The sequence below is a fragment of the Hypanus sabinus genome, chromosome 7, assembly GCF_030144855.1.
Source record: "Hypanus sabinus isolate sHypSab1 chromosome 7, sHypSab1.hap1, whole genome shotgun sequence".
Lineage (NCBI taxonomy): Eukaryota > Metazoa > Chordata > Chondrichthyes > Myliobatiformes > Dasyatidae > Hypanus > Hypanus sabinus.
In genome coordinates this window covers 13820326-13835146 of record NC_082712.1, presented here as the reverse complement: position 1 = coordinate 13835146, position 14821 = coordinate 13820326, and the positions used below count along the sequence as shown (strand labels likewise).

Genomic DNA, 14821 nt, shown 5'->3' with positions numbered 1-14821 from the left:
ATTGAAGCAGTTTTCTAAAGAGGAATGGCCTAAAATTCCTCCAAGCCGATGTGCAGGACTGATCAACAGTTACTGGAAATGTTTGTTTGAAGTTATTGCTGTATAAAGGGGTCACACCAGTTACTGAAAGCAAAGGTTCACGTATTTTTTTAAGCAAATACATGCACTCCAGTAATTGATTAAAATGTTGGTGAGGACACATTTACAACGTTATGTTTTGGTGTACATGTGTTAAATAAATCTGAATCTAATTGTGTTATATTCTCAGTTGCCGTTGAGTGGAGCATATTATAACTGAACCGACTACATTGTCCCGGGGACGCTGTCAGACAGAAAGTGAACTCCGTGCTGAATTCCAGAAGCTTGGCTTCGAGCAGGACACAATGGGTGTTCTGATGTCCAAAAAGCAGACGGTGGAACAGGTACAGAAAGCCAGCGTGGTGGTGTCGGCCTTCAAGGACGGGCTGCGGGACAAGCGGGTGAGCCGGACCAGGGCCGAGCCTCCTCCAGGCAAGGTGCTTGTGGTGGAGGAGACCGGCCAAGGCCAGGACAAGGAGGCAGCCGGGGCCAGCCCCAGCCAACCCAGCAGCGAGGAGGCAAAGAGGAACCAGGAGGCTTGGGAGAGGCTGAGGGATGGCAAGGGCATCGAGCCCGAGGAGCTGGAGTGGAGTAATCTTGGCACCCCGCCATCTTACATCAGGCCCAAGAGGCAACTAGGAGATGACCAATCACTTGATATCAAACTGCAGGAGCGTGAGGAGGTAGGATTTATTACTGATTATCCCCAGATTAGTGTAAACCAGTGTGATTCCGATCTCCAATGGATCAAACCTTTTCCCCTTAATTCCTTCTGTGACACATCACACAGTTCTTAGAGGGGTAAGTCATACAGCTGAGAAAATTACTTTGGCCTGAGTTGTCCATAACGATTATCTAGGGTAGTCCCAAATTTAAAGACAAAGATTAAAAATCAACTCTTTTTGTCATTAAGTACATCAAAACGTACAGCAAAATGCATCGATCGCGTCAAATCAAATCAGCAAGGATAGTGCAGGTCTCTATCGCCAGGCAAGTATTGCCATGCTTCTGGCTCCACAGTAACGTGTCCACTAATCTGCCAACCCACACGTCCTTGGAATGTGGGAGGAAACCGGGGCACCCGGAGGAAACCCACACGGTCACAGGGAGAACGTACAAACTCCTTACAGACAGTGGGAGGGAATTGAACCCCTATATTCTGATTGCTGGCGCTGTAAAGCGTTATGCTAACTGCTATGCTATGGTGCTGCCCCTGATAAGATAATATAGAACAGGAGATCAGTCTGACCGAATGGACGGCTGGAGAGTCTGTGAGTGGGTGAAGTGGAAAAGACCAGCAAACCAAGGGTAGGTTCATAAACACAGGAGATTGTGCAGAAGCATGGTGATACTTGCGGGCTGCCCCCAGCACATCCTCGGACTGTGTTGGTCACTGACGCAAACAACACATTTCACTGCATGCTTCGATGTTTTGATGTGCAGGTGACAAATAACGCTAATCTTTAAATCTTTAATTTTTACCAACTTCTTGGTCCTCTTTCATTGAGCTAATATGGTACCAGGCCTCGGGCCTATTGCTATTTCTGGCAACTTACATAAGCCTCTTCCTTAGAATTAATGGTATCTTTATTTTCTGTTTTCATCCATGAATGAGTCTGTTTTCCTGTTGTTTTTCTTTGTCCCTTAGGAAAATTTGTGCATTATTTTGTTAAAAGCTAACTACTTCCTGTCATCCCCAAGCCGTTCCATTTATTTTTACTGATAGCCACAGCCAGTACGGCCAGTAGTTTTAAGTCTCATATTAAATTGCATCAGATTCAGATTTATATTTCATTTGTACATCAAACCATACAGTGAAATGGGTCCAACTCAACCTAGGGATTTGTTGGGGCAGCCGGTAAGTGCCACCACGTTGTCTGGCGCCAAAATAAGCGTGCTAACCACCTTCAGCAGAGCAATATGAGCTGGAACAACAAAACAACAACAGCAAAACACACCAATATCCTACTCGCAGCCTCCCTCCCCCCCCACCACCCCCACTCAGAACGCACGGACAGGCCTCCAACATGTGGACAGGGTGCCCGCAGGACTCCAACCACCAGATACCAAGGTAAAATCCTGCTCTAAGTTTCATCAAGATTAAACGTTCAAGGTTCAGGTTTATTTACCTCACGTAAGTTGAAGACACACTCTCAGTGATTCAGGAACAGCTCCTGCTGTCCGATTCCTGAATGGATATCAAAGCCATGAAGCCATTTATCATGTGCTGCATTGCACTGCTTCTGCTGTCAACAAATTTCATGGCATGTGTCAGTGATATTAAACCTGATTCTGATTTTGAACATACAGTGAAATGCATCGTCGGTGTTAACAACCAACACAACCTAAAGGTGTGCTGGGGGCAGCCTGCAAGTGACGCCAACATAACAGGCCCTACAAACTTGGAAGAACAACACTGAACACAAGAATCAAAGCAAAGCCATTGAAACCCTTAACCACCCTGCATGGCAACTTCGAGGGGTCTGTGGACGTAGACCCCAAGCTCCCTCTGTTCCTCCACATGGCTAAGCATCACGTCATTTTCTGTAAGACTGCAGAACCGATGAGTCTTAATTGAAGAGTCTCAGCCCAAAATGTTGACTGTTGGTTCATCTCCATGGATGCTGTCTGACCTGCTGAGTTTATCCAGCATTTTGTGTAGCTTACTCTGGATTTCAAGCACCTGCAGAATCTCTTGTGTTTAAGATGAGCATTATTTGTCACACGAACATCGAAAGTTCAGAACGTAAAGTGAAGTGCATCTTTTGTGTTAACAACCAACATACGCAAGGATGTGCAAGTGTTGTAGCCATTACATTCTACCACATTATGGCCACTCTTCCCCAAAGGCCCTCTGACAAAAGCTCATCAGTTGAACCTATCTCATTACAGGGAATCAGATCTAGGCAGTCCAATAAAAAGCTCGACCTTGCTCCAGTCCTGACAACATCCTCGTGAGCCTCATCTGCAGTCTTTCCAGCTTAATGGTACCTTTGCTACTGCAGGGTGTCCAAAACTGAACACAATATTCTGAATGCAGCCTCATCAACAGCTAATTCTGTAAAATAATGTTCCAATTTCAATGCCCTGTCGGGAGAAAGCCACCATGCCGAAAGTCTCCTTCACCTCCCTGTCTATCAGTGGTGTCACTTTCATAGAAACATAGAAAACCTATAGCACAATACAGGCCCTTTGGCCCACAAAGTTGTACCGAACATGTCCTTACCTGAGAAATTACCTAGGGTTACCCATTGCCCTCTATTTTTCTGTGCTCCATATACCTGTCCAGGAGTCTCTTAAAATACCCTATCGTATGGAGGCCACCACCATCACCGGCAGCCCATTCCACACACTCACCACTGTCTGTGTAAAAAAACTTGCCCCTGATTTCAGGGAGCCTCGTACTTGTGCTCCAAGGTGCCTCTGTTCTACAACTTCCATGAGGTCCCACCACATTATGATCGCTCTTCCCCAATGGCCTTTTGACAAAAGCTTTTCAGTTAGCCATTTCCCATTGCAGAAAACCAAATTTAAGTAGTCTTTCCCGTATGGGTTTCTTGGCATACTGATTCAGAAAGGCACTTCATACATGTCCCACAAATTTTAGCCACGTTGTAGTTCAAGTTTAATTGTCATTTAACCATACATGAATACAGCCAAATGAAACAGTGCTACTGCAGGGCCAAGGAGCAAAACACAGCACAAGGCACATAAAACACATATAGTATATCATTAAAATACAGTCACACAAAAAATATAGTCTAAGGTGCTGAGTTCTTGAGTGTTGCTAAGGTCTGCAGTCAACCTTAATACAGCTTGTCTTCTGCCAAGCGAACACTGGGGGCAGCACTGACTCCAGCTTGGAAATTGTGCCACACCACCTCCAGTGGGACACACTGACTCCAACGCCTCTCTCCTGGGAGGCTGTAAGCAGGTGAAACTGAGGCCTGAGGCCTAGTCCTTGCGAAGACAGAGGCCACGCAGCTCCCCACTATCTGCCCCTGCCATCTGCCAATAAATCAGTAAATAGACTTGCAGCATTCCACATTAATTTATGGTAAATTTGATTTGTTCCTTTTGCAGTCAGTCAAAAATCCCACGTGTTATTATGGCACAGTCATAGAATGACAGAGCACAGAAACAGGGCTTTCAGCCTCTCATTCCACGAAGAACTGTTACTCTGCCTCATCCCATCGACCCACTCCTGGACCACCGCTCTCCATTCCCCTCACATCCATGTACTTATCCAGGTTTCTCTTAAATGTTGCAGCTGAACCCATACCCACCATTTCCGCTGGCAGCTCATTCCACACTCTCACCACCCTCTGAGTGACAAAGCTCCCCCTCACATTTCCCTTAAACATTTCACCTTTCACCCTTAGCCCATGACCTCTAAGTTCTAGTCTCACCCAACCTGAGTGGAAAAAGCCAGCTTGCAATTACCCCGTCTATACATCTCATAATTTTGTATACCTCTATCAAATCTCCTATGCTGCAGGGAATAAAGTCCTAACCTATTCAACCTTTCCCTATAACTCGGGTCGTCAAGTCCTGGAAAAATCTTAATAAGTTTGCTCTGTTCTCTTTCAATCTTATTGGTATCTTCCCTGGAGGTTGGTGACCAAAACTGCACATGATGCTCCAGATCAGGACTCACCAATGTCTTGTACAACTTCAACATAACATGACAAGTCCTGTACGCAATACATTGCTTTATGAAGGCCAATGTGCCAAAAAGCTCTCTTTACAACCCTCTCTACCCATGATGCTACTTCCAAGGAATTATGGATCTGTATTCCCAGATCCCTCTCATCTACCACACTCCTCAGTGCCTTACCACACTGTGTAAGTCCTACCCTGGTTTGTCCTCCCAAAGTGTTACACCTTGCGTATCTCTACATTAAATTCCACCTGCCATATTTCGTCCATTTTCACATCTCTAATATTATCTTATAACTAGTATTTGGTGACCTCAGAATAACTTCTCTCAATGCTGGACCTGACCGAAACATTGACATCCTCTCCACAGGTGCTACTTGACCTGCTTGTTTGTTTGTTGCTCTGGATTCCAGCGTCTGCCATCTCTTGTATTTCCTGAATTTTTTTAGTTCTTTTATTTAGTCAAAATCATTTCTCCCCGCTGATCTCCTCTGCTTGCTAATAGCCCTTAAGAAAAAATCCTAGCTTGCCTTTTGCCTGCTCTTCTGAAATGTCAAATAACACTCCCAGGTTTCATTAGTTATTTGCATTTTTCTGTAATGGTGATAAGATCATATCGTTAACTTGTTGTACCACGGTACTGTACATAGATTCCAAATGGACCATACCAGTTCTTAAATATTTCCATCAGAAAGACTCCCAGTAGACCACCCCAATTCCATTCATAGACCAGTACAGCACATAAACAAGCCCTTCAGCCCACAATGTTGTACTGAACCAATTAAATCAGTAACCAAATGTCTAAACTGATCCCCTCTGCCTACACAATGTCCATTTCCTTCCATTTCCCTCACATCCCTGTGTCAACTTAAACGCCTCTTAAAAGTCTCTAATGTATCTGCCTCTACCCCCACCCCAGGCAGAGCATTCCAGACACCCACCACTCTGTGTAAAATAAAACCTGCCCCTCACATCTCTTTTGAAATTAACCCCTCTCGCCTCAAATGCTTGCCCTCTGGTATTCGACATTTCAACCCTGGGAATCAGATACTCTCTGTCCACTCTTTCATAAACTTACAGATCTCTATCAGATCTCCCCTCAGCCTCTGAAGCTCCAGCCAAAACAAACTATGTCCAATATGCACAAAATGCTGGAGGAACTCGTTAAGTCAGCCAGCATGAATGGTGGGGGGGGGGGGCGAATAAACAGTCAACACTTCAGGCCAAGACCTTCCATCAGGACTGGAAAGGGAGGAGGCAGAAGGAAGCCTGGCAGGGGATAGGCGAGGGGGAAGGTGATGGGGGGGGGGTGGAAATAAGAAGCTGGAGGGGATGGGTTGAAGAGATTAAAAGTAGAATTCCAGTCTCTCCAGTAGGACATGCTCTCTAATCCAGGCAACATCCTGGTGAATGTCCTTAAAGCCTCCTCATCCTTGCTACAGTGGGGTGACCAGAACTGAACACAATACTCCAGATGTAGCCTAACCAGAGTTTTATAAAACTGCAACCGGTTCCAAGTCAAATCAATGGGAAAGGATTGAATGTTATTCCACTCAATCCCTTTGGGTTAAGTCATTTTCATAATTATCTTTGTTGAGCAGTTAATTGGAAGCTTTCTCTTTGAGTACATGCGTATTTTAATGTAATTACAACTTCTATCTGTTATTCTCCAAACGTCGTTTGAGACATTATGAGGAAAGTAGACAAGTTGATTGTTCTCAGATTGCTTCTCAAGGTCAGGGCATCAAGGAGCAAAGGGCACAGCTTTAAGGTCCTGTTGGGGGCAGCCTTTCATTAAATCTATTGTGTTTTGTGTTCTGGGATTCACCATCATCATTGTGATGAACCGTGTTGTATGACGTGGGCAATCAGGGTCTATCCATGACCATGATGGTTCTTGGCAAACTTTTCTACAGACGTGGTTTGCCATTGGCTTCTTCGGGGCAGTGTCTTTACAAGGCGGGTGAGCCCAGCCATTATCAATACTCTTCAGAGATTGCCTGGTGCCAGTGGTCACATAACCAGGATGTGATACGGCCATACACCACCGGATCCCGTGGCTTCACGTGACCCTGAGTGTGGGTGGCTAAGCTGGTGCTACTCCTCACCCAAGGGTGCCCTACAGGCGAACGGAGGGAAGGAGCACCTTGCAGCTCCTTTGGTAGAGACGTATCTCCACCTGCCACTCCCAAGAAAATCAATCTCAGGTTGTGAATGATGATGTACTGTATATGTAACGGGATAAATTTACTTTGAACCAAACTGAGAGGGGAGAGATTGAAGGGACAATTTTTTCACTCTGAGCTGCCAGAGGAAGTGATTGAGGCAGGTAGTGTGATACAATTACAACTTGGGGCACTGGCGTTCGGTGTTCAATTTTGGTGTTCTCTGTAAGAAAGTTAGTTTGTTAGTGTAGGTTTCCTGCCACCGTCCAAAGACCATAAGATATAGGAGTGGAATGTGGCCATTTGGCCCATTGAGTCTGCTCTGCCATTCCATTATGGCTGGTCCAATTTTCCTCTCAGCCCCAATCTTCTGTCTTCTCCCCGTACCCCTTCATGTCCTGACCAATCAAGTATCTATCAACCTCTGCATTAAATATACATAAAGGCTTGGCCTGCACAGTCACCTCTGGCAAAGAATTCCATAGATTTACCACTCTCTGGCTAAAGAAATTCCTCCTCATCTCCATTCTAAAAGGATGCCCCTCTATTCAGAGGCTGTGTCCTCTGGTCCTGGACTCTCCCACCATAGGAAACATCCTCTCCACATCTACTCTATCAAGGCCTTTCACCATTTGATAGGTTTCAATGAGGTGACTCCTCATTCTTCTGAATTCTAGTGAATACAAGCCCAGAGACATCAACCACTCTTCTTATGAAAAGCCATTCAATCTGGGAATCATTTTCGTGAACCTCCTTTGAACCCTCTCCAGTTTCAGCACATCCTTTCTAAGATAAGGGGCCCAAAACTGCTCTCAGTACTCCAGGTGAGGCCTCACCAGTGCTTTACAAAGTCTCAACATTACATCCTGGCTTTTATATTCTAGTCCTTTTGAAATGAATGCAAACATTGCATTTGCCTTCCTCACCACAGACTCGACCTGCAAATTAACCTTTAGGGAATCCTGCACAAGGACTTCCAAATCCCTTTGTGCCTCAGTTTTTTGTATTTTCTCCCATTTAGAAAATAATCAACCTTTTCATTTCATCTACCAAAGAGCATAACATTCATTTCCTGACACTGCATTCCTTCTGCCCTTTCTTTGCCCATTCTCCTAATCTGTCTAACTACTTCTGTAGGCTCTCTAATTCCTCAAAGCTACCTGCCCTTCTGCCTATCTTCATATCATCTGCAACTTTGCAACAAAGCAATCAATTACATATAACATAAAAGGAATCGATGCCAACACAGACGCCTGTGGAACACCACTAGTCACCAGCAGTCAACCAGAAAATGCTCCCTTTATTCCCACTCTTTGCCTCCTGCCGATCAGCCACTGTTTTATCCATGCTAGAATCTTTCCTGTAATACCAAAGCCTCATAGCTTGTTAACCTGTCTCATGTGTGGTTTTCTGAAAGTTCAAGTACGCAACATCAACTGATTATCCTTTGTCTATCCTGCTTGTTATTTCTTCAAGGAATTCCAACAGATTTGTCAGGCAAAATTTTCCCTTGAGGAAACCATGTTAACTAGGGCTTGTTTTAACATGTTCCTCCAAGTATCCTGAAACCTCATTTTCAATAATTGAATCCAACATTTCCCAACCACTGAGGTCAGACTAACTCGCCGATAGTTTCCTTTCTTCTGCCTCTCTCTCTTCTTGACATTTACAATTCTCCAGTCTTCCAGAACCTAGTGATTCTTGAAAGGTCATTACTAATGCCTCCATGATCTCTTCGGCCACCTCTTTCAGAACCCTAATGCAAAGTCCAAATGGTTCAGGTGACTTATCTAGTTCAGACTTTTCAGTTTCCCAAGAACCTTCTCTCTAGTCATGGTATCTTCACACACTTCATGACCTCTGCCACCTGGAACTTCCACCATACTGCTAGTGTCTTCCAAGGTGAAGACTGGTGCAATATACTTATTTATTTTGTCTGCCATTTCTTTGTCCCCCTTTACTACCTCTCCAGCATAATTTCCCAGCAGTCCGATATCCACTCTCTCCTCTCATTTACACTTTGTATCTGTAAAAACTTTGATATCTTCTTTAATATTAGTGGCTAGCTTAATTTTGTCTTCCATCTTTATCCTCTTAATGAATTTTTTAGTTGCCGTCTGATGGTTTTTTAAAAGCTTCCCAATCCTCTAACTTCCCATTAATTTTTGCTCTGTTGTATGCCCACTTTTTGGCTATTATGCTGGCTTTGACTTTTCTTGTTAGCCATGGTTGTGTCATCTTTCCTTCCGAATACTTCTTCCTCTTTGGGATGCATATCTCCTCTGCCTTCCGAATCACTTCCAGAAATTCCACCCATTGCTACTCTGCTGACATCCCTGCCAATTCTGGCCAACTCCTCTCTCATACCTCTATAATTTCCTTTACTCCACTGTAAAACATCCCAGTCGTTAGATTTATCAGTCATTGTAAATTGTCCTGTGATTAAGCTAGTGTTCAGTTGGTGGGCTGCTCGGTGGTGTGGTTTGCTGGGCCAGAAATTCCAGAAATCCTGTTCTGGATTTTTTTCTAAATAAAAAAAAGATACTTGGACAGGTTTATGGACAGGAAATGTTTAGAGCAAGGATTCCCAACCTTTCTTATGCCTACTATTACCTGTGCGGTGCGCGGAACCCAGGTTGGAAACTCCTAGTTTAGAGGGATATGGACCAAAGTGGGGCTGGCTTAGATAGGAATCTCACTCAGCATAGATCAGATGGGCCAAATGGTCTGTTTCTGGGGTTGCATGAATCTATAACTCTAAACATCAGGAATACAGTGACAATTAACTTCAACCTCAGTAAATTATCAAACATCTCCACCTCTCCAAACCATTGAATTCCTGATCCCTGCATCACAGCTGTCTGTCCAAGATTTAATTTATTGGGCAGACGAAAACCTTGTGTCAGCATGAAGCTCTGCTCTGTGAAACCCAAATCCCTGTGACAATTCTTGTGGTTACTATGTGCCAAGCTTTGCCATTTCAATTCTTCAAAGTACATTTATTATCAAGGTCTATGCAGTTAACCTTGAGATTCATCTTCTCGCAGGCAGCCACAAAATAAAGCAACAATAGAATTTATGAAAAAGAACAGATGTTGCCTGAGCTGCTGAGTTTCTCCAGCGTTTTGTGAATATTGCAAGAAATCTCAAGGGAGTGATATTAACACACCACCTTGATAACAAATTTACTTTGCACATGAGCTAGTCTCATTTGGCCCATATCTCCCAGAACATCTTTTATCCATATCCATAGCTAAATCTGTTTTAAACACTTTAATTGTTCACACCTCTTCCACTTCTTCTGGCAGCTTGTAACAAATACTCACCACTCTCCATGTGAAAAATTTGCCCTTCAAGTCCCCTCTCTTCTTAAACTTACACACTCTAGATTTAGACTCCCCTGCCCTGGAAAAATAGACTTCGACCATCGAGCCCCTTTCCATTTCTAAACCTCTAAATGGAGAATTCTTAGCAGTGTGGAGGAACAGAGGGATCTTGGGGTCCAAGTGTATAGGTCCCTCAAAGTTGTCGTGCAAGTTGTTAGGGATGTTAAGAAAGTGAATGGTGCATTGGCTTTCATTAGTTGGGGGGCTGAGTTCAAGAACCGTGAGGTAATGTTACAGCTCTATAAAGCCCTGGTGAAACCACACTTGGAATATTGTGTTCAGTTCTCGTCGCCTCATCAAAGGAATGATGTGGAAGCTGTAGAGGGGATGCAGAGCAGATTTACCAGGTTGCTGCCTGAATTAGAGTGGATGCCTTATGAGGGGTTGTGCGAGCTGGGGCTTTTCTCTTTGGAAGAGGATAAGAGGTGATGACAGAGGTGTGCAAGATGATAAGAAGCTTTGGACAGCCAGAGGCTTCTTTCTCAGATGGAAATGGCTAATATGATTGGGCATAATTTTAAGGTGATTGGAGGAAAGTATGGGTAGGGGAATATAAAGGGTAGGTTTTTTATGCAGAGTGATGGGTGCATGGAATGTGCTGCCAGGGATGGTGATAGAAGCAGATAAATTAGGGACATTTAAGAAGCTCTTAGATAGGTACATGGGTGATAGAAAAATTGAGGTTTGTATACGAGGGAAGGGTTAGATTAATTGTCGAGTAGATTAAAGGGTCAGTATAGCATCATGGGCTGAAAGACCTGTAGTGTGATGTAATAATCTGTGTTCCATAACGTCGTCCATCAGGGCTCCTAGATTCCAGGAGGAAAGGACCTAGTTTCTCCTTGTAGCTGAAGTTCTCCAGTCATGGTAACATCCTTTTTAATCTTTTCTGAAGCCTCTCCAGTTTAATGTTATCCTTCCTATTGCAGGGCAAGCTAAACTCGATGCAATACTCAAATGACTTGAACAGTTCCAATGTCTTCCCAGTGCCTGTACTGAATGACCTGATCAATGAAGGCCAATGCCTTCTTCACCACCCTGTCCCATGTGTCCTCCCTTTCAGGGAATCAGGTAGACTTGTACCTTCTAGCTCCACTGGGCACTCTGGTTTCCTCACACATTCCAAAGACCGACGGGTTAGTAAGCTAATTATAAACACAAAAGATTCTGCAGATGCTGGAAAACCAGAGCAAAAAGCACAAAATTCTGGAGGAACTCAGTAGATCAGGCAGCATCTATGGAAATGAATAAACAGTCAACGTTTTGGTCTTCCTCTCCAGTCTTCATCGGGACTGGAGAGGAAGGAGAAAGATGCCAGAATAACAAGGTGGGGGAAGGAAGGAAAGGGAGGGTTCCTAGAAGATCATCAGTAAAGTCAGATGGGAGAAAGGGAAGGTGGGGGGGACCTAGGGGGAGGTGATGGGCAGGTAGAGGACAGGTAAGAGGCCAGAGTGGGGAATGGAAAAGGGAGGGAAAATTGTTTTACCAGAAGAAGAAATCAATGTTCCTGCTATCATGTTGGAGGCTACCCAGATGGAATACAAAGTGTTTCTCCTTCATTGGAGGCCATGGACTAGACGTCAGACTGGGAATGGGAATTGGAATTAAAATGTTTGGCCACTGGTAAGTACCACTTATGGTAGATGGTGTGGGGGTGCTCAACGAAGTGGTCCCCCAATTTATGACATGTCTCACCAATGAGAGGCCACTTCAGGAGCACTGGTCACAACAGACAACCCTAGCAGATATACGGGTGAAATGTTGCCTTACATGGAAGGATCATTAATTGCCTGCTGTAAATTGCCCCTAGGGGTAGAATCTGGGGCAAAATAATGGGAATGTGAGAATAAAGTGGGATTAGTGTCAGGTCAGTGAAAATGGGTTGTTGCTGATCAGCACTGACTCAATGGGCCAAAAGGCCTGTTTCCAGGCTATGACTGAATTTGGAGTGTTATGAACAGTTTTAGGCTCAAAATCTAAGGAAAGATATTCTGGCATTGGGTAGAGAGCAGAAGAGGTTATGAGAATTATCCAGGAATGAAAGAGTTAATGATTGAGCAAACACGCACAAAATGCTGGAGGAACTCAGCTGGCCAGGCAGCATCTATGGATATATCGACTGTACTTTTTTCCACAGACACTGCCTGGCCTGCTGAGTTCCTCCAGTATTTTGTGTGTGTTTCTTGGATTTCCAGCATCTGCAGATTTTCTCTTGTTTGTGTTTAATGATTGAGGAGCTTTTGATGTCTCTGTGCCTGTACTCACTGGAGTTTAGAAGAATGGGGGGGGTGGGGGGAGAATCTCACTGAAACTTTATCAGATATTGAAAGGCCTAGATTGTGTGGATGTCGAGAGGACGTTTCTAATAGCGGGGAAGTCTAGGACCAGAGGGTGCAGCCTCAGAATAGAGGGACGTCCATTTAGCACGGAGATGAGGAAGAATTTCTTTAGCCAGAGGCTGGTGAATCCATGGAACGCATTGCCACAGATGGCTGTGGAGGCCAAGTCATTGAGTATATTTAAATCAGAGGTTGATAGATTCTTGATTAGTCAGGGTGTCAAAGGTTATGGGGAGAAGGCAGGAGGATGGGGTTGAGAGGGAAAATAAATCAGAATCAGGTTTATTATCACCGGCATGTGTCGTGAAATTTGTTAACTTAGCAGCAGCAGTTCAATGCAATAATCTAGCAGAGAGAGAAAAAAAACATAATATTACTAAATACACAAGTAAATAACTTACATATATTGAATAGTTTTTTTTAAATGTGCAAAAACAGGAACACTGTATATTTAAAAAACAGTGAGGTAGTGTCCAAAACTTCAATGTCCATTTAGCAATCGGATGGCAGAGGGGAAGAAGCTGTTCCTGGATCACTGAGTGCATGCCTTCAGGCTTCTGTACCTCCTACCTGATGGTAACAGTGAGAAAAGGACATGCCCTGGGTGCTGGAGTTCCTTAAAAATGGACACTGCCTTTCTGAGACACTGCTCCCTAAAGATGTCCTTTGTAGGCTAGTACCCAAGATGGAGTTGACTAGAGTTACAAACTTCTGCAACTTCTTTCGGTCCTGTGCAGTAGCCCCTCCATACCAGACAGTGATGCAGCCTGTCAGAATGCTCTCCACAGTACAACTATAGAAGTTTTTGAGTGAATTTGTTGACATGCCAAATCTTTTCAAACTCCTAATAAAGTATAGTCGCTGTCTTGCCTATTTTATGGCTACATCGATATGTTGGGACCAGGTTAGATCCTCAGAGATCTCGACACCCAGGAACTTGAAACTGCTCACTCTCTCCACTTCTGATCCCTCTGAGGATCTGTGTTCCTTCGTCTTACCCTTCCTGAAGTCCACAATCAGCTCTTTCGTCTCACTGATGTTGAGTGCCAGCTTGTTGCTGTGGCACCATTCCACTAGTTGGCATACCTCGCTCCTGTACGCCCTCTCGTCACCACCTGAGATTCTACCAACAATGGTTGTTTCGTCAGCAAATTTATAGATGGTATTTGAGCTACGCCTAGCCACACAGCCATGGGTGTAGAGACAGTAGAGCAGTGGGCTAAGCCCTGAGGTGCACCAGTGTTGACTGTAAATACTTGGACTGAACTGCCCGAGGGAGTGGTTGGAGTGGATACGTTTGCAGCATTTAAGAGGTATCTGGATAGGGGCATGAAGGAGAAGAGTTTGAAGGGTTACTGTGCACATACATACAACCAGGACTAGCAGACAGAATGCTGTGGCTGGCAGCAATCAGGTGGCTGACGGCCTTGTCTCTGTGCTGTGTTACTATGGTAATTCAGCCATGACTGAATGGTTGATATAGCCGAGTGGCCTCATTCTGTTCCTATGTCTAACGGTTTTATGAATGTGGACAGATGTCTTGTTCTAATGCATTTTTCAGAGTGAAAGCTTCATTTAGCACGGACTGTTAAATCTCTTCCCTGCAGTGTGTTCAGGATGTGAAAGGGAATCTGGTATCCTAATTAGCAAACAATTTAAACTATCGTAACAGGATTGAGTGGTGATGAGTCAAGCAGTTCATATGTTTGGAAGTATTACAGGGTGTTGATGTAATCCTGCCACTTTACAAACAGTTGACGATGATTTAGCAATGCTCTGGGTGTGTTCAGGGTGTGAAAGGGAAAGGATCTGGGTGACTGTTGACTCTTTTCAGGAAGTAAAGATTTCTCTCACTAGCCCAGCGCTCTTCGTCAGCTGTTCCCGAACTTGGTGCTTGCAGGACAGAGTAGATTTTCCTCAGTCCAACAACATGGAAAAGTTCCGTACTTGCGAGCCAGTCAGCACCTATCCACTGCCATCCCATCTCTCAGCGCTGAGCCCTCCACACCCGGGGAATTCAAAGTCTGCCTCTTAAACCCGACAGATTCAGGTTCAGAATCAGATTTGGATTGGGGTTTAGAATCAGATTTGGATTGGGGTTTAGAATCAGATTTAGATTAGGGTTTGGATTCAGATTTAGATTGGGGTTTGGAATCAGATTTGGATTAGCGTTTGGAATCAGATTTAGATTGGG

At 44.3% G+C, this 14821-nt stretch overlaps 1 protein-coding gene across 2 annotated transcripts in view; it reads left to right on the top strand.

The window, feature by feature from the left end:
- The window catches only part of phf24 (PHD finger protein 24), a 64737-nt gene that overhangs the window by 16757 nt on the left and 33159 nt on the right, over positions 1–14821 (top strand). For both annotated transcript variants that reach the window (XM_059973814.1, XM_059973816.1), the window contains exon 2: positions 269–761. In XM_059973814.1, the coding sequence (XP_059829797.1) occupies positions 384–761 (378 nt within the window). In that variant the 5' untranslated portion in view covers positions 269–383. The remainder of the gene's footprint in view (positions 1–268; positions 762–14821) is intronic.